The sequence below is a fragment of the Ovis aries genome, chromosome 4 (genome assembly GCF_016772045.2).
Source record: "Ovis aries strain OAR_USU_Benz2616 breed Rambouillet chromosome 4, ARS-UI_Ramb_v3.0, whole genome shotgun sequence".
NCBI classification, from domain to species: Eukaryota; Metazoa; Chordata; class Mammalia; order Artiodactyla; family Bovidae; genus Ovis; species Ovis aries.
The window spans coordinates 52,577,838-52,602,875 of record NC_056057.1 but is presented as its reverse complement, the minus strand read 5'-3'; the positions used below and the strand labels follow the sequence as shown (position 1 = coordinate 52,602,875).

The window sequence follows — 25,038 nt, the reverse complement described above, 5'->3', positions numbered from 1 at the left end:
CACCTTTCCCGCTTTGTCCCACATGATGACTGTGCCCTGTTACATCTGAAGCCTGTCCTGTTCAGCATAAGCCAGCTTTGGAGGGAAGGACACAGAAGGAAGGAGAAATGTCCTGAGTTTGGCCCTCCAGGTCCCGGGGCTCTGGGCATCTTTAAAGGATGTTTCAGAATGGACTTCTGTTCTGGAACTACACTTCCCTTGTGCCCCCCAACTCTGCCCCCCTATCTTTATATGGCAGGTGTTTGGTATGAGACTCATTAGGTGACCCAGACAGCAGGCCTCTGCCAGAGAAACACCACTAGGAGGGCCATCTTGACTCCACCCCCCTGCCCCACTTGGGTCACCTGTCCAGGAGCTTTCTGTTCAAAGATCCTGATGGAGCCACACAGAGCTCACTCCGTGCCAAGCGTTTGGGAGCTGACTATGAATGCTTATTCATCAAAGCGTATTCCTTTAAAAGCTGACTTATTTACTCACAAGTAATACTTCTGTCTGGAGAAGGCAATGGCACCCTACTCCAGTACTCTTGCCTGGAAAATCCCATGGATGGAGGAGCCTGGTAGGCTGCAGTCCATGGGGTCGTGAAGAGCCGGAGACGACTGAGCGACTTCACTTCATGCACTGGAGAAGGAAATAGCAACCCACTCCAGTGTTCTTGCCTGGAGAATCCCAGGGACGGGGGAGCCTAGTGGGCTGCCGTCTATGGGGTCGCACAAAGTCAGACACGACTGAAGCAACTTAGCAGCAGCAGCAGCAATACTTCTGTCTTTGAAAATACTGGGATATATTACTCTCCTTTGTAATATTAATACTAAGTTTCCAGGTTACAAAGTTAGAACTTGGTATTTTTACATGATTAACTGAAGGGTTTGCATATTAATTTAAAATACACTTTATGAGTTCTTATAAGCACACGCAGGAGTGGTACACCCTGTTGATCATCACTGTCATTCACTGTTGAGTGGCTGCGGCCACTTCTCTCTTCCTTCGACTTCTGTTCAGGTGTTGGGTAGCCATGTGCTTCAGAACTGGCCTGGACTCTTTCTGACCCAGAACAACCCAAATCATTATACTAATTGCACTGTTCTGCCACTGATTTTTTTTTTTTTTTGCAAAGAGTATGTAGTGATACAATTTGGGCCAATATGATGTTACAAATAATCTGTTGGGAGGCTTGTAGGAAAGGTTCCTTCACTCTTTAAAAGAGATAAATGTCCTTTCCTCTGTCTCTGGATGCCGTTCTCTGCAGCTGCCCCCTTGGGACATGAAGCAGCCAGTGCCGGACGAGCAACAGGCTGTAGGCAGCAGCCTGGAGAGACGGAAGAACTAGCTTCCAGAGGGGGTTGCTGGACTGCTTGAACGGACCCTCCGTGGCCCTGCTCTCCTTCCAGACTTCTCGTGATCCAAGATGCTAAGTTTTCCTCATCTTTTAGGTTCCCTGGGGTCTGTTACTTACAAGTGAAAGTATTTCCACTGGAACCATGATCAGTTCTTGACTGTGGTTTAATCACAGACTCTGACAATTAACCAAGGGGGAAGGTGAGACACTTTCTCTGGTACTGGGTTTGCTGGCATCTCCAGGTCCCCTCCCTAACATGCAGTGCTCAGTCACACTTGGGGGTTACCGCTGCCTCTTCTGTATACTGAGTTTGCAGACCTGACATTCAAATCTTTAACCTTGAAGAGGGAAACACCCACTCCATCAGAGAGGCAGAGGGCAGAGGATCTAAGCCTAGGTGGCCTCATTTAGAAAGTAGCTGATGTAAGAGTAAGAAACTCACAATAATGTTTCCCAGTTTAGAAGAATTCAAATATTCAAATGGTATAATAACATAATAATAAGCATAGCACTATGTGCCAGGCTCCACACATTGTCTTATGTAATTACCATGATTAGGCAAAGTAGATTATTATTCCCATTCTACAGTTATGGAAACCAGGGCTCAGTAAGGAAAGTCAAATCCCCAGTCACCCCGCGAGACAGAGGCAGACTATTAAAAAAATGTGAATCAGATATGTCTCACCCACAGATCCGTGCTCTTTCTACAAACACATTTTAAATATTCCTGTAAATTGTGTTTTTCTCAAATTTTGAATTGTGCATACTCTGCTTCCCTCTATTCTTTTGACTAAATCAAGAATTAAATGGATAATGTTATAGACCTATTAGAGCAAAAAAGAGGTAAGGAGGGAAATAGGAATTACATTCATCTTCCAAACTAATTGTCATAAAAAACCTAAGAAACAGTTCATTCATAGGAGAATTACAAAGTAGTAATAACAAGATAAAAAGATGTTCAACTTCACTAGGCGTCAGACAAAGCAAACTCAAATAGCGTAACACTTTTTTTCTTTTGCCTAGCAGGTTAGCAAATAATAATAAAAAAACAATGATTTGATAATATTTGGTGTTGGTAAGAGCATGGAAAGGAGATGCTTTAACAAACTGTTGGTGAGAGATTAAATCAATATGTCATGTAAAATAGAGAGCATTTTTGCAATACTTGTCAAAATTTTAAATGTACAGTATCCTTTCACTTCGGTGATACTCATGGAAAGGAGATGCCTTTAACAAACTGTTGGTGAGAGATTAAATCAATGTCATATAAAATAGCATTTTTGCAATACTTATCAAAATTTTAAATGTACAGTATCCTTTGACTTTGGTGATACTCTGAAAATATTTGCACAAGCTTTGAAGGATACCGACCCATATGGATGTTCACTGCAGCATAATTAGCAATAGCAAAATATTAGGAAAAACCCAGATGATGTCAACAAGACAATGGTATGGGCTTAATAAAGGAATATGATGTGGCTTTTTATTAATTAATAATATCATTCTTACAGGCATAAAAGGAAATCAAGTGAAAAGCCAACTGCAGAACAATGTAAGTGGTATGATGCAGTTTTAAAAAGCTTGCATATGTGTGCATACAAAGAGAAGGAAGGGAAAGAATGTTCATTTACAATCTGGATGCTGTCTGAGGGGCTGCATAATCCGAAAGAGGGAAAAACAATCAAACTACCCCTCAAGTTAAAACAAACAAACCAAGAATCTTGGGATTGTTCTCTGGCAACTAGAGACAGCAGAGCAGAGCAGAGCAGTGGTTCTCTTCCTGGTTACACATTAGAATCCATCTGGAGACAGTCTCCATCACAGAGACCCTGACCTCTCCCGGAGCGGAATACACCATAACCTGGCCAGGGGGTGGGGCCCACCTTGAGGGCACTTCCGGTCCAGGTGCTTCTAATACACAGCCAGGCTGAGAGTCACGTCCAAACCAGGGAACGTGGCGGAGTAGAAAAGGAGTCCGCACCACGGCCAGAGCAGGTAAGACATTCACGTGCAGAGCCAGGCTTACATTTCTAGAAACTGGGATATCTGAGGACTGAATCAGAAGTTGTGTCATATCCTATGTCTCCAAAATGTCCTGACCTTCAGGGAAAATTTCCCACAAACAGCCCTTTGCGTTAGCGTTGCTTTGGGACAGGCTGCCGCGCAGGGCCCTGCCACAAGGATGCTCCTCCGGGGTCTCCGGAGCCGCGGGAAGAGGGGCTGGGGGCTTCCCACACAGGCAGCTGTGGAGCTATAACAGACATTTTATTTGCACTGTGAAGAAATGAGTGAACGAAGCAGGGGACCTGGGGACATCCAGGCACTGCCAGACAGTCTGGGCCTTTTTGTGTTTGTTTTTATATATTACTTTTGAATTTTAAAGTTAAGTATGTGCACGTGGGGTTTCCCAGGTTTCAGTGGTAAAGAACCCACCTGCCAAGCAGGAGAGGCAGGTTTAATCCCTGGTTGGGGAAGATGCCCTGGAGAAGAAAATGGCAGCCCATTCCGGTGGGTTGTCCTGGGGAATCCCACGCACAGAGGAGCCTGGCAGGCTGCAGTCAATGGGCTCACAAAGAGTTGGACACAACTGAGCGACTAAACAGCAGGAGCAGCAGCAGCATGTACACATGATTTTTAAAAATTAGAGTCCAGAAAAGAGAATAAAAAGCAGTAACTCTCTGCTGTACCCGCTCCACCTCTCCCCTCCCGGTGGGCTTGGCACAACCCCAGAGCAGTCATTTTTAATGCGTTGTGCCCTCGTGGTGGTTCAGTATGTGTCTGTAGAACAAGATCTGTACTAGTTTTCCTCCAGCTTTGTGAGAAACAGAATCCCATCCTCAAGGTATTTTATGGACATCCACCAGAAAATTCTCTTAATAACTAAACAAACCTGAATGCCAGTGAATGGAGCCCTCTGGAGAGGGCTGCACGCACAGTTGGCACAGCTGAGTGTGACAGTTCTGCCAGTCACTTTATTTACCTTCCAATCAGGTTGTATAGTCCCTGATAGACTTCTTATGAGTGAGGGTGAAAACTTGATTCACATCTCACTAATTTTACCCTCCCCCACACTCCCAACATGGTTCTATCATGGTTGGTTCTGATGGTTTCTCCAGCTTCAAGAAGAATCCTTACACCTCTTCTAGTTCCAGAAGTCACCAGTGCTCTCTCTCATGAGATGAGGATATTTGCAGGCCCCTCCATTCTCCTCCCCTTCCACTTCCTAGTCTCCATCAGCATGGTCTGTCCTTTTGTGGTGACGAAGATTAGAGCATTAATGTTCTGTGACCATAATTAAGTCTCTCATGGTATGTCTGAACATCAAATCTAAAAACTGAAAACAATAAATATTTGTTGTTGTTCAGTGGCTAAGTCATGTCTGACTCTTTGCAAACCCATGGTTTCCCTGTCCTTCACTATCTCCCACAGTTTGCTCAAACTCGTGTCCATTGAGTGGATGATGCCGTCCATCTCATCCTTTGTCACCCCCTTCCCCCTCCTGCCTTCAGTCTTTCCCAGCATCAGGGTCTTTTCCAAAGAGTCATCTCTTCACCAGAGTTTTGGAGCTTCAGCATCAGTCCTTCCAGTGAATATTCAGCGTTGATTTCCTTAGTTAACTGCACAACCAAGGACTGTGCCAGGACTGCATTTTATAATCTCTGATCCAATTGGACAACGTCTGGGCTGAAGAATGTTGCTAGAGTGAAGTTGGGTGTTTTCTTACTTTACTTGTTACTAAGTGCACTTACTGTAACCTAATGTCTTCCACTCTCACGCTCATTCCACCTGTGCCACCACTTCCCCTCCTTTCCTGGGGGGGTTCTGTGCCTCTGAGTCGTCTTAGTCTCGCCTGGACACAGCTGGGATCATGCCCTCCTAGAGGAGCGCACGGCACTGCCGGATGCCACGTTTTCTCTCTTTCTTTCGGTTCATTCCTTCTCTTTACTGCAGCCCCTTTTTGAGTAACTCCTTCAAGGTGCACGGAGGATGAATTTTCTGAATCTTGTGTATTATGAAGTCTTTACTCAGTCTTCACACTCGACTAATAGCTTGGCTGGTGATAAAATTCTGGGTTGAAAATAATTTCCCCTCAAAATTGAAGGTATTGCTCCAAGGTTTTTGGCTTCTAAGTGTTAAGATGGAAAATCGGATATGCAGCTGATCTCTGCCAACTGATTTTTGTTTTCATTTCACTGCCCGCCCCGCCCCCCACCACCGCACCCCCTACATGAAAGGCACTAGAAACTTGCTCTTATCCTTGGTGTTCTGAAATATCACAAGGATGTATTTAGAAGTTTTAAAAAAATTAGTCCTGTTCAGCCGTCAGTGGGCCCTTTCAATCTGAAAACTTCAGCGCTGAGATGTTCTCTTAATATTCCACCCCCTCAACATGCCACAATTTTTTAGTCTCTTTATGGCTTTCTAATTGGTCAAGTTGCTGAACCTTCTGAATCAATCCTCCATGTCTCTTATATTTTCTCTTTTATAGTTTTAATACTTTCTTCCTGGCTTCTTGAGGAAGAAATTCCATTAGAGTAATACTCCTGGCTCTCTCTATCCCCTTACTAATTTCTCCCCAGGGGAGGACAACAGACTTTTCCAACTGGTGAGTTTAGAGGAAGGAGAAGGGCTTGTGTGTCTGGGTTCCTTCTCTTTGGGCATCTGCCAGCATGTGGAGAAGATGAGTTATGATCAGCTCCTGCCCTCCAGCAAGGGGCTCCTTGCTGAGCCCGGGTACGCAGCCTGGGACAGGGTGAGTAAGTCTGCCCAGCTCTGGAGTGGAATAGAAGGTTCAGATCTGCATTCTCCAGGGCTGCCCTTTTTTTTTCCCATCCTGCAGCAGCTGCTGTTACTCCTTACATCTACATCCCTTGTCCACTTTTCAGCTGGTTTCAAACTCAAGTGAGAAAGAGAGGTGATGTTATGACTCCCTTTTTGTCCTTTGGGCTTTTTGTTTTACTTTCTGGGAGATTTCTTTGACTTTCTCTTCCAAGTTCTCTCTTGTTTTCTAATTGTCACTTTTTGAAAGCATCCACTCTTGTTCATGGATATAAACACCTTCTTGGACCTTCTTGATTTTTAAAAATTTCTCTTCTCATCCCTGACTTACTGCTTTTTTGTTTTTTCTTTTATGCTTCTGAATTTAATCAAGTATATGGTAATTCTTGGACATTCTCTTCGTACTTAAGAATGAAGTCATAAAAAGATATTTAGGAATCTGGTTATATGGTAGGGCTTGTGGACCAGAGGTTTGGTTTCTAGTGACTAGGTAGGACACTGTTTGTTTGGGGGACTATAACTCCAAAAAGCCTAGAAGATTTGATGCTAGACTTCCAGGAGTTCTGTTTAGGGGTAAAGGGGAGAAGATGGGGTTCTTTATGCTACCAGTGGGTTTTTCAGTTAATCCCAGTTTTCGGACCTGTGCTTCTTTCCAGCGCTCATTTGTATCTGAAATTTTCTCAGGGCATCTTGGTTTCCATGTTCCTTATCTGCTTTTCCCCCCCCTCCTCATCTACTTTTATTCTTCTAGACTGAGGCTTCTTCATCCTGCTTCAGTTCAGTTCAGTTCAGTTCAGTCGCTCAGTTGTGTCCGACTCTTTGCGACCCCATGAATCGCAGCACTCCAGGCCTCCCTGTCCATCACCAACTCCAGGAGTTCACTCAGACTCATGTCCATCGAGTCCGTGATGCCATCCAGCCATCTCATCCTCGGTCGTCCCCTTCTTCTCCTGCCCCTAATCCCTCCCAGCATCAGAGTCTTTTCCAATGAGTCAACTCTTCACATGAGGTGGCCAAAGTACTGGAGTTTCAGCTTTAGCATCAGGCCTTCCAATGAACACCCAGGACTGATCTCCTTTAGGATGGACTGGTTGGATCTCCTTGCAGTCCAAGGGACTCTCAAGAGTCTTCTCCAACACCACAGTTCAAAAGCATCAACTCTTAAAATTTCTTCATTCCCTTTCTACTTTCCAGAAATTTGTTGAGTTCTCTCATTTCTTTGACCATTTTCTTTATTGTTGGTTTAAGCCATGCTTATTCTATTAGTATGATTTTAATGAGATCTGAGGGAGGAAGAAGTATAAAAGTATATGTTCTATCCGCAGCCTTGCATCTGATTGCACTTTGAAATGCTCTGGAAGGAGACAAGGATTGTGAGGGGAGGAAATGTTCTTACTTTATGATACACACTTCTGCACTCCTCAGTCTTACTTTTGTTTGTATGAGTATCGTTTTTATACCAGAAAGAACATGATAAATAATCGATTACAGTGACTTGCTGTCTGCCTTCAATGTGCGATACTGAAAACTTCTCTCAGAAGCGTAGGCCATACCCCATGACACATTCGTCCTGTTTCCTATTTTGTCTTGAATCTTTTCTAAAGGGTTTCTTCTACCACTTCCTTCTTTGATTCTTGACTGCTGTCAAAGTTCCATTTTCTGCCTCCTTAGACTCCTGTTTTGACAGTCTCACAGCCCTGATAGCTTTTTATACACCCCAGGCAGCCAGCACAATTCCTCACCAACCCCCTCCATCACTATTTGTTTAGTCCCATCAGTGTTTGCTCTGTGGCATCTCATCATTAAACCTCATTTGACATGACGACTTTTAAAAAGATGAATGAATATGACTGCTGAGGACAGCATTACTGTTGGCATTTAGCCTTGTAGAAACCATTTTAGCTTAATATGTAACTTTTCCCAATAAAAAATCTTCAATAAGCTCATTGTTCCATTATTGCTAAATTTTACTTAGTAGATTGTGGATGGCCCTTAAATCTTTGACTTTCAGCATTTTAAGCCTTCAGGTCTACAGAAGTTATGTTCTACTCTTAGAATCTAAGAAATTTATAAATATTAGTATTCTCTACTACAAAAACAGAAGTCTGAATGTTTTTTTAAAAAAAGGTATAGAAGAAGGAAATACATGAATTGTGCAACAGAATAATTCTGTTTTATATTTATCTGTCCCAACTAAAGGTCAGAGCATAATAACGAGGCATAATATTCATTAGGCTCTTGGCATATGTTAAGCTATGCTAAGCACTTGATTTAAGCACTTTTATTTAATCCACACAAGCATATAAGGCATATACTATTTTCACCCCCATTTTACAGATGAGGCTATTGAGATACCTAGATGCTGAGGACCTTGCCCTAGGTCTTACAGGCAATATGGTTGAGGCAGGATGCACCCTAAGCCTGTCTGACACCAGGTTGACACCTGAAATCACTCTGCCAGCCTTTCTTATAAAGTCCTGAAGGGTTCATTTACTCTGGTTTCAGTGGTGGGTTCTGCAAAAGTTTTTACATTTAGTGTTTTCCCATTAAATTAGTCCACAAAGAATTATTTTGACAGTTTTAAAGACAAACTTCTCCCAAGGAGAGTGAAATTTCCGTTTCTCAACTCAGCCTTTTTGAAGACAGAACTCAAGCAATGCCAGGGTGTCTTTATAAGACTTCTTTGTAGATCATGAGAGTTATCTTTTTTCTAAATACCTGCATTTTGCTAAGTTTATGACCCTTGTGTCATGCCATACTGATTCTCTCCCTATCAGAAAAAGGGCCGTCTATCTCATACCATGTGAAGTCTGTGCAAACTTAACTACTGACCTTGCCTTAGAAAGCCTACTTAGGATTTATTTTAGTTTGATATATGCTATATGTTTCAACTAAATTATTTAGTTTAACTTGAGCATTTGAAGAAGTGTTAGCACGTCACTTTTTAGTTGGGTGTTTGCCACAAAACCACCATATTTCTGGTCCTATATCAATTTTCCTGAGGGAAACACACATTAAAATCATATTATTTAATTTTCAGATACTGGCTGAAAGCCAAATACATTTATTAACAATTAAATCCTTTTGACAGGTCCACATCTCTGAGAGTGAAAACCAGACCAACATATTTTTCGAACATACATGCATGCTCTGGAACTAGGAAAACAAGGAATATTTATTAGCAAACTGCGCAGTTGATTTGCTTATGCAATCATTTATTAACTTAAATAAGACACTGTGCTTTCTTGAGCACTGTCATGCTTTTAAAAACAGTGCCTGTGGGTGGGCTTAGCTAGGAAATATAAGGTGTGGAATTTATATTTGTGGAATTCAAGAACATTACTGTTGACTAACCATATATATAATAGTTCTTACTGACTAATAAAGCTAGTCTAGAAAAATATTTTGTATGAATAATAGAACTTTACCTGGAACTGTAACAATTTTGTTAAGAGTCATTCTTTGCTTCAGGGCTTTAATTTTGGTTAGTTTTTGATTCATACACAATAAAAGATCAACTGTATCACGAACATACTATTTTGGGGTCCAATAAGATAGAGACGAGGCAGGGAGAACTGATCTAATTTTTCAAAATGCATTTAATTTTATGAATGTAGAAAACCAATCAGAAGATAAATCTGTGCTAAGTGAAAGTTGGGCTTCATGAAGATGCTCAACATGAAGGGAAGATGAGGATATATAGGAGTTAAAGCAGTTTGGCTCTATCAGTTCAGTTTTATCACTTTCTTTCTACTGCCATTCCTTACTTTTAGAGAGTGATTTCTTTTTCATTACGTCCAGTTCTCTTGGTTCAGAACCATTATGTATTATTTATCTTAGGTGGCATCATAGGATTTATTCTTGGAAGCCTTTATTAGGCCCACAATTTACTTGCCTGTAAAGCTGTGCTTACATCTTGTACAGTATCCATTTGTGTTGACTTTGGAGGCATTTCCTGTAGTCAGAACTGGGAAGCATCTGTTTTGTGCCGTGCCCCAGTGGGCTAAGCTCAGGGGTGGGCCCTGTGCTCCACAGCACTGACCTTGCTTGGTGCTGGCCTGGGCAGGGCAGAGAACTAAAACTTTGGATCTTCACCCTCCAAACTCCTCACATATAAAATACAGGCTGTCAAAATATATAAATAAAAATTACAGGAGCCTAGGTTAAGTTTGAATTTCAGCTAGGGAATAAATTCAATTCTAGTGGGAATTAGGAAACAAGTTGAACTTATTCCCTAACTGAAATTAGTCTCTTCATATTGCAAAATATAGATAATAATGATACCTATCTTCTAGGTTTGCTTAAAGCCTCATGCATAGGTATATATATTTTATGTAGCTATCCTTGTTAGGTAACCTGTCCAAGATTGTGCTCAAGTTTTGGAACCAGTGTTCTAATTCCAGAGTCCCAGCCTCCATGTTGCCTTAGTCAACATGATGTCAATAGCTGAGAACCCCTAATGAGCTAATGACAGTGTAAGTCCATCCATGCTTGGGCTCAGTTGTGTCCCACTCTTTGTGACACCATCTGTAGCCTGCCAGGCTCCTCTGGCAGAATCCATGGGATTCTTCAAGCAAGACTACTCTAGTGGGTTGCCATTTCCTTCTCCTTCTCTTTTGTGTCCCCTGCATTGCAGGCAGACTTTAGGTAGATTCTTTATTCCCTGAGCTATAAGAGAAATGCCAATAACCATGTAAACATTATGTTAAAAATATAAATAGCAATAGCAACATCAGTTGCCATGTGCTAATTTTTAATTACTACTCATCAGGAAGCTTGTATCAGTCTTTATATGTATAGGTAAGGCTGAAAATAAAATTCAGGGAGGTAAAAATTTCTCATAAATTTCCTATTGAGTCCATTTTTTTAAGTTGTTCATTCAAACCAGAAGATTTTAATTTTGAAATCTATCATTCTATTTAAGTGGACTCTAGAGAAATTAACAATGCATAGAAGTAGAACTTAAGTATTTAACATCTCCCCCAGTACCTTGTTCAGTACCTTCCTGCTCAGTACTTTCCTGTTGCTTCACAGCGGCATCTGAATATCTCAGCATGGCATTTGAGGCTCTCCACAGCTGGCCAAGACTCAGATTTGAAACCTCAGGCCGTATTAATGCTCAGTCATGAGCTCCTCAGGGACCCTTGTCATTCCTTACTTTTGATGTTTTTTCTGCTTTCATATCTTTCTGTGACTTGGAGGCCCTTCATCCTGGAAAGCGTTTGCCCTATCTCAGTCATAGGAAACCTTTATCTCCAACATCCAGTTCTTTTATGACATAGCCTTTCTCTCCTCAACTGACTGGCTCTGTTGGGTGATTTTTCTACTATACCATATAGAATAGGGCTTCCTCGCCCTATACTTTCTACAATGTTATACTATATACAGTTGTATGTCACTTGTCTCTCTGACTCAGATTTAGTTTCCTGTGGTCAGAACTTTGTTTTATTCTTTTCTCCATATGCCATAGTACCAGAAACAGTGCTTTCCCCAAATTTAACCCAACAGCACATACTTGCTGTGCCTTGAGTTGAAATTTTGGGAATCCCACCAAATAAGGCTGAGTTGCTTTAGGCATGCTCATGGTGACTAGAAGTTATGTTTTTGGCATTTAAAACAGAGTTTTCCCTTTTATTAAAAATAATAATACATATTCACTTTAGAAGACTTGTGAAATTAAAGACACACATAAAGGGGAAAAATCATCAGTAAACTACCTTCCAAGGGCAGCAGCTGCTGCTGTTTTTTTTTTTTTGTTTTTAATTTTTTAAAATACAGAAATACTGTGTGTTTACCCTTCTCAACAGAGACAACACGGAAAAGTAGGTAAAGACAAAAGGGTGAAAGCAGAGGGTTTGAAGCCCCAAGCCCAGTACTCATGATTGTGTGCCCCTATGTGTTAGTCACTTGATCCCTCTGAGACCCAGTCCTTATTTGAAAAACAAAAATACTAATACTATTTTTTATTCCTATAGGGGGTTTTAGAAATCAAATTACAAAGGATTTTGATCATCTTTTGTACACTAGGGAATACTATTTTTTATGCCTATTTTTTATTAGTATGTTGGACTGTATTTGAAGATGAGTCTCTAGGTACTTGCAGAGATCAGATTGAATCCTAAATACCAGCTCAAATTGGATTTGTGGCTGATTCTGTACCCCGAATTACAGACAACCTTCACATCACTAAGGGAGGAAGAGGGGGACTAACTTACTAAGCACCTACTATGCGCCAGGTTCTCTTCTGCTCCCTTCCCTTGTTCCTCCACAGCATTCTGCACTCCCTTTTACACCTGAGAGAGCTGAGTTCCGTGATCTAAGCCACTGCTGTTGCGGGGTTCAGTGATCTAAGCCACTGCTATTGTGGGGTTAAAACGAAGGTGGGTCTTGCTTCACATCCTATGTTCCATCTTCACTATGGTAAGAAGTACTTTGGTGGGAAAATATCTTTATGGAATTCCTCTCTTATTATGGAAATGTCCAGTGATTGAAGGGCAGTATTTGATTGGGTACATGGACTATTTAGAGACAGATTCTCTCAGGAAACGTAAAAGAAGTTGGGATTACTTCATGTAGAAAGAGTGGATTAATTTAAAAGCCATTTGCTGGATCCTGAGAGGAAACAAGTGGTGGATATCAAACAAGTACTTTTTGCTTGTTGTTTTACCTTAACCTAGCTTACAATGCAGTTTACAAGCTTTCATAGCATGGCTTCTTTAGACCTAAAAAGAACTGCTGAGAGAAGTTATGGAATGTCTTTTCCCATAAAATGTTTTGAACAAGGTAGTTTATCTTTTCAAGACTTATTAATAGCCTTATTTGGAGGTAGAAAACTAGACTCAAGATGAGTTTCAGGAAAACATCATTACAAATTCTGTTGAAGCTGTGATGAAAATAAAATGATATAATAGCACAGATCTAAAATGATATTACAGTACAGAAACACATGAGGGTGCTCTAACCAGCTGCTATAATAAAGGAATTAAACTGCTCAAATATTAGGGGAAAGTTAAGGCCTTTTGTGATGGCAGTGTTGAATTCTCACGTGTAGCATTGGCTAAACGGAACAATCTTGGAATAGATGGCTTTTCTTTTAAAATGTATTGGCCCTACTCCTCCCCCCCATCCCCACTTAAAAAAGTAGAAAATGTTCATCTTGGACAATTTGGGAAATATTGAAAAGCAAAGAATAAAAAAACAAATGAATCAATGTTGCTGTCAGCTTTGGAGGCTGGGGTTTACTAGAGCCAGGCCAGTTGGAGGCTTAGCTCAGGAGGTTTGCCTTCAAACACACCCCAGCCTGTTCTCATTTTGATTCCACAGACCTTCTGCTGGAAAGAAGGGGGAGCAGAGGCTGGGGGTCTAATGACCGCAAGAAGAGAATTAGAGACGCATGTTTATCTCAATACATTTACTCTCATTAAAGTTCATATTCACTGACATCATGCATCTCCTTGAAAAAGTCTGCCCACCCACCATTAATTAAAGCCACATTTTAAAAAGTCAGTGTGTGCACTTTTATTCCAATCAAAAGTAGCCTCCTAAGTTTTGCAGAGTAGGCAGGAGAATATCTGAGGCCTGACAGCTGTTCACCTCTACCCAGTGAGGAATCATGTGATTTACATTAAAAGTCATATTGATTCAGAGCCTACAGTATAATAGCTGAGATCTATTGTCTTGCAGAATGGAAACATTCAATATCTAATGACCTACTAAGCAAAATTAACATTTATTTTGATGAGTCAATGTTATTTTGGATGCAGTGTATAACCATATGCTCTTATCTGTACAGATATTCTGAGAGATCTGTATATTGTGCTTGAATAATTGAGCAGCATTCTCTTATCAAAGACACCACACTTTATAACCTATACATGTGGTATCAATGTCAAAACAAAGGTCAATGTAAATTTTTCCTTATCTGAGCCATGCATAAACAGTAATTACCAATAGTTGTAGGGTTGCACAACTGCAGTCTATATTCTTGGCAGTAGTCACTGTAAGTTCATAAATTCATGAAAATAAAGAATGTTGATTTTCAAAGTTCAAGAAGGTACTATTTGTAAACAGTTCAGGTCACACTCATCTTATTCCATGTGCTAAGCAAGACTTCTTTCCTTCCAACTTCCTTTAAATGAGATCTGTTCCCTCTGTGAGCCTAGTAAAAGGGTTTTCATCCAAACAGATCTGCATTCTTTTCTATTCTTTTTCCTATTAAAGCCCCCCTGGGGACTTTTCAACTTTATGCTGATCTTTCTTTACATATTAATATCAAGCATATTGTGATTTTGTGTTGATAAAAGACAAATTATGGTTATCTCTTCTCATTGGCAATTAGGTTATTTTAGAGTGGTTCTGACTGAGTGTTTGATTAGCCCAACTGGTTTATGCTTTTCTTACACAAAGCCCTAACATGCAGCATTCAGATTCTCTTGTTATTCTGGTCATGCCACCATATCCCCAAACGTGGCTCATCAGTAGATTGATCATTGGCATTAAAATGGTTTAATCCTAGGCCAAACCACCCTGGGGCTGGGAGGTGAAACTGGAATTCTAGTCCTGACATTTCTTCTGATTCTGCAGGTGACCCAGAGCTCTGAAGGGTCTGTTTCCTCATCTAACAAATAGGGGTTAGGGAATGAATACTGACCAGATACCCAAAAAGTTAGGCAGGACTAGCGATTAAGGGGCCAAAGCCTCTGGGGTATGTCTTCCCTTGGTGCATTTACTCATCCAGTACCAGAAAACCCAAGGTGGGGCTTTCAAGAGTGAAACTGGGGTCTGGTTCTAAAAAGAACCTCCCTGAATCTAGAAGAAGCCAACAAGCCATGCCTGGTGAGCTGCTTTCATGATAAGTTTGAGAGAAGATGTTCTTGGTCTTGACACCCCTTAGATACAAGCATTCACTGTCCCATCGGTATGTGGGAAGCAGCCCTAGCCTCAGCCACAGATGCTGTCTTGTGACTACATGGTACAGTATCCAGAGAGACCACAGACACTTGACTGTACACACTGCCAAAAGCAGCGGGTGGACTCTTTCACCTCCGCTGTGGTAGGGAAGCTGGAGTGCAGGTGGGATATTTCAGCCCAGTTGGTGGTATTCTCTAGGGCAAACAGCTCTGGGCTGGGGGACAATGGGAAGCTGTGATGATAAGCATTTTTGTACCTCTCGGAAAGTTTAAGATAAGCTTGGCTTAAGTGATTTATGAGGCCATGCAGTCTACCCAGTGAGCACTGTCGAGGTCCATACCTTCCTGCCGGCTCGGTTGTTGTGAAGGTTCATCAGGGCTCTGGCATCCTTGCCTTTCCTTTCCTTGGCATCCACAAACGCTCTGGCAAACTTGATCCCATAGTCAATGTTATCACTGCAGCCACCCCAGTCAAAAGTGCCCTTGTTGTCCTTGGCGGTTCCCTTCTTCTTTGGGTCACAGGAACAGGATTTTAATTCTCCTTGGCTACAGGCCCTGGTGATGGCAAATACAACTCCAGCTGAAGAGATGGCGTAAACAAATGCAGATTCCCGGCTACCTGTAACAAAAATGCTGTTCTTAAAAGGAGTCTGGAATGGCTCGTTGTGAATAACTTTCACTTGATGGCTGTTTAATACTTGTTCTGCCTCTGACAAAGTATTCTTGAAGAATTCTTTCCTAGAGCCAAGGTTCGCTCTTGAATGTGAATCATGGCACTTATTACAAGCCTTTGTCAATTTGGATAACTGTGTAACAACTATCCTTAAAGTAAATAGAGTTTAAAAGAAAATGCAGCAGGAGTCTGCCCTGCACACGTTAGTCTCGTACATGTGCTTTCTTTAACCTAGAATCTCATGTGTCCCAGAAGAGAGGAGACAAATGTGTCTAGGCCTTCAGTTCCTCCTCTACACCACACCGTCTGAATTTTACAATTCTGTCCTTCCATAACATATTTTGGTATTCATGCCACTACAGCTCTCCTGGAAAAAACCTTCCAGGCATTATTGAGGACACTCATATGCATGTAAATGATTATTACTGAAATGCTGAATTCAAAGTAACCTAGGGGCTGAGGTGGGAAGACAGTTCGTGGCAGTAACCATCCCCTCTTGGCATCAACTTGCAAGTAAGGGAGAGATTTTTGGAGGCAATATGCAATATACTTGAGTTACATGCTACGGCTAAATATTAAGGTGAATTTACTTTCTTCTGGAACACCTGCGCTAATTGGGTGAAAGACAGTGAAAAGCTTTTCTTTGGTTTTTCTGGAAGGAAACAAATTTACCGCTTATAATTAGACCTGGGCAAGAACCCTTTGGGGTGCTTTCTTAGAATTGTTCTTTATTAGAGCACAGGCTACTTTCACTTACAGACTGAAAGGTACATATTTCAGTGCAATAACTACATTAAATTATTTTAATAATCTGTAGTAACTCATAACACGGTGTTGTGGTATAGTGACAGATATAAGGCTCTTTAGGGTCTGTGTGCACCTCATTTTTCAAGTGGAGCTGTATTTCATTGTTATTAGCATGCCTTTTTATTAATGGTTGCTGCAGCGAATATATTAACAATCAAAATAGAAGCTGAACAAGCTAATGCCAATGCAAGGAAGCAAATGGAGAGCCATTTTGGTGATTCAATATGTCAAAACGAGTGTGACTTTTTGAACCATGCAGCTGGGAGAACAAACCACCTTTTCGCATCGAAGCCCTACTTGTTTCCGTTTGTCATTCAGTGCTAAAATTTATTATACATCCCTTGCAATATTTGCTCTGCTAGTCTCATTATTAAAAATCAGGAAAACGTATCTACACCATATTAAATGGCACTTACCTCAGCCTTCAAAAAAAATCTCCCCTGAAACCTCTAATCATCAAACAAACCAAGAAAAGGAATCAATCATGCCTTGAAGTTAAGTAGAATCAATTATATGAATATTTGCCATAGGTAGCAGGTAGTGCTCTCCGGAGAGAAATGTGATGGTCGTGGGAGCTGTTTTAGAATTCCAGATTATATTATAAGGATCACAGATGATTTTCTAAGTGAAATTGAGATGTTCTGTAAAAAATGGTGACTAATAGATGGAGATGTAGCTTAATCTCTGGTAGCAGCTTTCAGATAAATAAAATTTTTATCTTACCCATTTTTACTGTTTTAAAAAATACCTTGTCCATAGTCATCCCACTGGTCTGCTAAAACCTGGTTTTGAATTTGGAGTTCAGTGCCCACATTTAGAGATATCACATGGGGGGAAATTCTCAAGTGCATAATCTATTATGTACTAATCCTACTTTTTAAGGAGAAAGAAGAGAAGCTTTAGGAGGTGGTCTTGTAGGGGAAAGCTAGGGAAGATCCACATGATAGAATGTCAGTGACCAGACAGTATTTTGCAAGTTGGTAGAGGAATGAATTGCTTACTCATAGACTGCATCCTGGCTTAACTTGCAAACAAGTACATTGACTTATTGGCTGAAAGAAAAAGAAAATCACTCGAAATCTGCTACATTTAAGAAATAATTTCCAAAGCAAAACCATCACCTTTCTGAATATGTGTCATTTATTATTCAAACTCATTACTAAATAGTTAGATATTTGTTTATTTAAGTAAAAAAATAGCACATGGAATGACTTTTCATTTTACCTCCAGATGTTTTGGTATCATGTAGATACAGCCTTAAGATGTTTTCAGTTAAGTGTCTTAGATGAATCACTTAAATGCTATGTGCAAAATAGTAGCACATTTCAAGAGTTGGCTTTGTAACAAAATAAATTTTGATCTTAGGCCTTTTAGAAAAACTGATTCTGCTTAAAGCCATTGCAATATTAAACAAAATCCAAATCTGAATGGTGATATTTAGACTTGCTATTATGTTACTATTGAAGTTTCTCTAATTTTTGGTTTGAGATAAGTCAAGCAGTGTTTACTCAGTGTATAGACTAGTATAGGTGACTGGGAGGGCAAAACATTAGAAGCTAGGCTTTCTGGAAGGCTATGGATTATGCAGCTCTTTTTTAAAATGCTTGTTTTTTTAAAAAAAAGAAAGCAAGGATGCTACCTAATGACCTTTTTTTTGTTTAAGGCTTATTCTAGAATTCTGGAGGTGTGTGCAAATTCTTGTAGGATTATTTTTAAGTTTACTAGTTCTGTCTACATTTCTCTGCCCATGTCTGGGGACAGCCAGTTCAATGAGCAAATTACAAAAGTTCCTAAAAATTGTTCTGGTCTTAACTCTTGTTCGCTGAAGCAAAAGAGGCAAATGTTCTCCATTTCTCTGTGACCACGGGGTATGTTAGTAACTTTTATGTTCTCCTTATATATGGTACTGCCCTTTGCCTTTCCTATTCATCTATGAGAATTTTTAGGTTTCCTAAGGAGGGTTCTTTACAACTCTAAGATGTGAGTTTCCCTCCAAGCAATTAATTGTAAAACTCTTTGGATAGCTTCATTGGAATTTCGTGATTATTTCCAGGATAAGCTACCTTAGGCCAAATTCAGCCTTCCCATAACCAACACAAAATCATCACTGACAGTCACAGGAGTTTACATAAATGTCCAGGAAGAAATCTGGCCTTCTGTGAAGATTGGAAAGAAATTGTGTAGCATGAGTGTTCTAAGTTTTGAGTGCTTTGGCAGAGCATTCGGCTTCATATGAAAGAAATCTGAAGGAAATGCAGTTATAATCTCTAATTTACCTGAAGCCTTAGATTGAGTCAAACTTGTTATGCTTTCTCTATTTATTACCTTTTCCCTCTCAGCCACCGTACAGCTCTGAAGAAACCAATATTGCTAATATTAAGTTAAAGTATTTCATGAATGAATGTCCTGCTTTGGGAGATACACTGTCTTTAGGATCAGTGGTCAAACTTGCTTCCTTTGATTTGTGATCTAAAGGGTTTTTTTTCATTATAGAGACATCTTAATGGATTTTCATAGATAGACTCTGTAGGTGATCATTTTATAAATGAGAGGTACTCTTAATTTGTAATCATTGGAAATGGCTGTGAGAACTTTGAAAAGGAACACTCCTAATACATCTTAAATACCGAGAGCCTGTACATAATATATGCAAAGATTTCTTGTGCCAGATATTTGCAAACTCTCTTTGACAAGGTCCAGCACTTTGATTGATTCACTGGTGAACTAATCTAGGTGAAGTCTTAAAATTCCATGTAGCTGAAATTTATTATTATCATCCTTTCAAAAATTTTGCGATGTCATATCGAAACTCCAAAAGGAATGCAGAAGAATATACTTCTTAAACTAGAGAATAAAATTGCAGAATATCGCAGTAAATTAACTTTAGGGATACACCAAGAGTGAGAGCACTACGCCCTTGGGGGATTTTTAGAGACATTCAGTTATGCGTTTGGCCTCATAAAACCCTAGGGCTATGATGATTACATGATAGAAACACCCTCTGTTAAGCATTACCAAGTGCACAGCCTGAACGATTTTCTTAGGGGGTAGGGGAGGGCAGTGGGCAAAAACAAGAGGAAACTTCCTGTTTCTGCGATTCACACATAGACTGTTGTGTTTTCAGTCAGATTTCCCAGTAGCAAATGGGATGTGCTGCTCCTTGAAGAAACTGCTAAGGCCAGGTTAAGGGATGGTTTATTTTTTAAAAAATAGGATTTGATTTTCAGTTAATTTTCTCTGTTTGTATACAAGCTAGTGAGCTACTTTCCACATTCAGAACATTTAAGTTTATTATGTAATTAGATAATTTTCGATGTGCTTTCTAAAAAAAGTAAGGAAACCACAGGCATACCCCATTTTATTGCACTTTATTGTGCTTCACAGATACTGTGTGTGTGTGGTTTTTTTTTTTTTTTTTTTTTTTTACAATCTGAAGCTTTATGGCAACCCTGCATTGTCTGATGACAGAATTTTTTGAATAAAGTATTTAAAAATTAAGGTATGTACATTGTTTTTACAGTAGTTAATAGACATGTATGCTGCTGCTAGGTCGCTTCATTCGTGTCCGACTCTGTGCAACTCCAGAGACGGCAGCCCACCAGGCTCCCCGATCCCTGGGATTCTCCAGGTAAGAACACTGGAGTGGGTTGCCAGGGTTGCCATTTCCTTCTCCAGTGCATGAAAGTGAAAAGTGAAAGTGAAGTTGTTCGGTCGTGTCCAACTCCTTGCGACCCCATGGACTGCAGCCTACCAGGCTCCTCCGTCCATGGGATTTGCCAGGCAAGAGTACTGGAGTGGGGTGCCATTGCCTTCTCTGAATAGACATGGATACATAATGTAATATACATATATATAATTTAAACATAGCTTTTATATGCATTGGGAAACCAAAAAAATTCATGTGACTTGCTTTACTGTAATGACTAGTGATCCAGAACCAAACCTTCAATATCTCAAAGGTCTACCTTGATGTATTCATGGTTCTCACCCTACCTTCCATAAATATCCTTCTGCCTAAAACGCACCTGGAGAATAGGTACTCACTGCAAGTTTATCTATTCATTCATTCAACCATTCAATGAATGAGTGCTGCCTACAACATATGAGATACAAACAAAATGCAGAGAAGGCAGAATGAGTCCCTGCCTTACAGAATTTACAGTTTACTGGGGGAGAAAAAAAAAAAAAAGTTTAGAAACAGAGTGACCCAAGATGGAGTAGCTGAATGGGAGGTCAAAGGTGACAAGCAGAGGTTTCTCTCTGCTTCTCAATCACACTGATTTGTTATTGTAACAATGACCATTTATGGCCAATAAAAGATGTGGGAATTCTTTCCCAATCTTCTGCTAAATCCTTCTGGAAGGGTCAGGTCCCAGAAAGAAGAGTTTAAAAGTCAAGAGTGCTCTGTGGCTGCTGCTTCCTTTTCTCCTAGAGACAAAATCTGAACCTGGAGGGACAGGCAGGGTTATGACGGGACATGGATAAGAGCCAAGGACACTGTACCCTGACCCATGACCAGCCTCCTCCAAAACTTTGGGCAGGCTTCTTGATTTCTCGAGCCCACATCTGTAAAAGAGGGCCAATGGCACCCAACAGAACAAGCTTCTTGACTGAACAGAATGCAAGACAAGACGGGCAGGGACTGTGAAGACCAAATAAGGGTGTGTGTGTGTGAGGGCAGAGCCCGTGAGCTGTGTGAAGGCGAGAGACTTACTTCGGAGCAGGACCCTGCCGAAGAGGCTGTGATCCCTGTCCAGGGTGTTGCAGTTCCAGCGGTGCTGGCGGAACTGGTGCTGGCACTCCATCGTCCACTCAGTCACGCCCAGGCCAATGGCACGCATCACATCCGGGTGTCGGTGGCACAGCTGCCGTTGGTGGCTCACCAGGCCTGGCACGTTGTCACACATCACCCTGGAGGAGCCACTCGTAGCTCTCATGTACCTAGGAAGGACCAGCGTTGGAGAGAGTCCTGAACAGCAAGGCCTGGCAGGGTGTTTCCCCAGAGTGGGAAAAGTTCAAAACAGTATTTCATATATGAATTCTTTATCCTGTAGGGGATATTAGAACGCAAAATTTGTTTTGTTTTGTTTTTCTAAACTTAAGTTCACTGGAGAAGTGGCACGGCAGGTATGGTGAGTGATCTGGTAGAAGCCACTCCAAAACTAAGTGCTGACTGTTTCTTGGCCATGAAGCTAAGGCCACCAGATGAGGCTCTGGGCAGAGTGGGAGAGGCAAGGTCTGCAGTCCAGGAATGGGGTGAGGGGGAAGGGCCAACAGGTTTTTGGAAGACATTTTTCTCAAGAAGGCTCTGATCTCAATATACAGTGTGTCCAGACTTGGTTTTGGAGGAACTAGACCTTTAGAAGCTCCTCACTGCCATTTTGTTGATCTGATGTTTGAGTATCTCAAAGAAACTGTCTGTCTAATCAGCACCTACTGGGATCTGATGCTACACTCTCTGCACAGACATGCCATTCTTTTCCTACTAAAGAATCCTTTAAATATTTCCATTTTCCAGCTCTTTTCTGGCTTTATAGAGAATCCTTGGAAAAAAATCTTTCTATTGTTATTAAGGATACTAAATGTTTGGAAGAATCAAACAGTGTTATAGCTTCATAAAGTACTTTTGAAAAGAAACTTTAACAAAAAATTACATCATCATCTCTACCCAGATGTTCTCTATTAGTTGTGAAATGTTTAGAAAGGTACCTTTTATATAACCCAAGCTGCCATAGGTGTCTTTTGAAGCGATCAAACAAGGAGAATGTCTTTTTCTTGTATTTTCATTATTTTATATGATCATAAAATCGTTACAGCTGTGACTCCCCAAAAATATATTTAAGTGACAGCTGAGAGACAATGTGACAAAAAGCCTGGGCAGTAAATAATGTTTATACACCCATGGAAGCCGAAATAGTCATTTTATTGAAAAATGGTCACTCTGATAAATCAATCTTTGATCCTGTGTCAGCAATGTCAAGGCTAAACGCCTTTCTGTTCAAAGCAGCTTAGGAAGGAATTGAACCCCTCTTCCTATCAACCCTTTGCCTTGCTTCTTTGGAGAGCTCATGTCTTCCTAAAGCTTCCTGCTCTAGTCTTTCATTTGGCCAAGATGCCTTACTTTTGCCAGATTCTTTAAAAAAAAAAAAAAAAGCACTTCTTAACAGATAACCGATCTTTCTAAACCGAGTTTCAAGTGTCTGTTCTGAAGTTTTTAGGTGCAAAAATGTTAGAGAGTTCTCAACTCTTTTCTCAAGATCCGAAAGAGATGGAGAAGAGTTTGTGGGTGGGGAGAGCCTCTACCCTTGTAACATTTAAGGATGATAACTTGTTAGGTTTCAAAGTTCCTTCACTCTGCAAAATAGATAGAAGATCACCGTATAAAGGGACAGCAGCAAAGTTACCCTTTGAGATGACTGGTTTCGAACAGGGTAACGTCTTAGAGTCCCCACTTCAGGAGCTTTCTATTAAGGTGGGAGTCTCTACCTGGGGGTAGCAAAATGTTTTTCCGCCCCACTGGGGTGAAGCACTAGGAATGTGGAAGGACGAGAAATAATGCAAAATCACACTCTTTGGGTTCTACGGCTTGCGCCTGCCTGAATCGGCCCGTCGGTTTACCTTGAGGGTTTTGCGGGGTGGGAGCAGAGGGAGACGACTGTAGTTTTGGAGGTGAGTTTACACGCGCGCGCGTGCGCACGCATACACAGACGTCTCTGCTAGTGGAGCTAGAGACCCGGCTAGCGCTTGTCTAAAAGATCCCGATTTTGCTGTCGCTCAGCTGGATCCAAATAAACCACACATCCGAGCTCTCGTTTGAGGGGCAATGTATGTGTAGTGGGTGGGGGTAGTGGTGGAAGGATTGGAGTTGTCAAAGCCGGAATGGCCTTCCGAGGAAAAGCGAAGGGGTGATAGGAGAGGGCAGCAGCTGGGATTGGGTTGGAATCCGTGACTGCCACGGCTGCGAGGAAGCGCCGCCGGGAAGGATCTATGTGACCAGTGCGGTCTCCATTCCCATCTCCAAAATCCCTCGGCGCCCGTGCGCGTGGACTTACCACCATGAAGAGCTGACCTCAGGGCTGAGCCAGGTAAAGAGTAGAGGGAGCCAGAGCCAGATTCCAACGAGACAGGCGTTCATATTAACCCCCTTGCGTCCGCATCAGGTCAGACTCCGTGTGCGGGCGCCATGCGTGCCCGGAGCAGAAGCGCTCAGCGCTGGGAGCGCCTCGTCACGGCCGCCGGCGCCTCGCCGCGCCCCCGCCCCCCGTTCGCGTCTGCGGCGAGTGGCGAGACTCGCTGATAAAGTTTCAAGCCACCAGCGGGGCGAGCGATAAAGGCCAGCTCGGGCCGCCTCGCCCACAGCCAATTCCCCAGGCGCGGCGAGCGCGGGCTGCTGGAGAGCTCTGCGCGCCTCAGGCGCGTCCCGGTCCCTTCAGCTCCCTGCCCGCCCAGGCGCAGCCGAGGGAGGGGGCGCTGCGCCGGGCAGGGTGGCGGAGGCGGTGGGGGTGGGGGGAGCGGTGTTTTATATAAGGGTGGATGAAATGATGGCAAGAGGGGAGGAAGAAACACCTCTGCGTGGCCTCGAGCACCCGCGGAGGCAGGCACCTTTCGGGAAGCTCCGGGTCAAAGAGCATCAGTGGGTCCCCAGCTGCGGGACCAAGCGCTCGGGATAGGCGAGGCTACAGAAGTCGCCCAGCGTGCAATGTGGGGAAACGAGGGAGAGGGTAAAGAGATAGCTGTGTACAGGAGGCAGAAATCCAGAGCTGATTTTCAACTCGTTCCTCCGCTTCTCTCCCAAACACCGAAAGGAAGAGCAAACACTTGTGAATTTGGAGCTAAGGAGGGCAAGGTTGGGGAGGGAGGGGCCAGGCCTCAAGGAAATGAGGACCTGTGGCCTTGATTCCTCCGTGCTGGGCTTATATACAGAGCTCGCAGGGAGGGGAGCCAGGAAGGTCCCTGACCCTCCGGACCTCACCCAGGCGTACTCAGCCATAGCGTCTGGGGAAGATGCGGCTTTTACGCACACCCAGCTCCTCCCTGGCGCAAAAGACCATGCAGGGAGGAAGCGAGGCAGCAGGAGCCGGCCGAGGGTCCGCGCCCCAGCCCTGGTCGTGCCTCTTGTCGCCCGGGCGCTCAGCTTTTGCGCCTTGCGGAGGTAATGGGCCATCGGTCCTGATCTGGGCCCCCGGAGGGCCCAGAGAAAGAGGCTTGAGCCCGCGGGTGGAGCATCTTGAGCAGCAACTGGCTTGTAGCCCCGCCGTTTATCACCGGAAAGGAAGGAAGACCAGGAACTGGCGGCGGCCGTGAACTGTTCCATAGCTCTTTTCCTGGGGTTGGGGGGGGGGGGGACCCGCCGCCCGCCTGCCCGCGGAGCATGCCTTGGGGAATGTGTGTGCCTGTTGGGGGTTGGGTGGGCGCTGTATTGTTAGCAGAGAATGGAGGGGTGGCGGTCCAGATAGGAAGGACAGGCTCTCCCCACACCCTATTCCTAGAGCCGAGACTGGCCAGAGCATCAGCTCTCGCTCGGCGCGAAC

General features: G+C 42.5%; 1 protein-coding gene across 1 annotated transcript in view; it reads right to left on the bottom strand.

Annotated features, from left to right (window-relative positions):
- The window catches only part of WNT2 (Wnt family member 2), a 46,036-nt gene extending 22,094 nt beyond the window's left edge, over window positions 1–23,942 (bottom strand). The window contains exons 1-3 of the mRNA NM_001195319.1: window positions 23,560–23,942; window positions 21,222–21,448; window positions 15,369–15,646 (exon numbers count right to left, since the gene is read on the bottom strand). Of these exons, the coding sequence (NP_001182248.1) occupies window positions 15,369–15,646; window positions 21,222–21,448; window positions 23,560–23,642 (588 nt within the window). The 5' untranslated portion in view covers window positions 23,643–23,942. The remainder of the gene's footprint in view (window positions 1–15,368; window positions 15,647–21,221; window positions 21,449–23,559) is intronic.
- Between the last annotated feature and the right edge of the window lie 1,096 nt (window positions 23,943–25,038).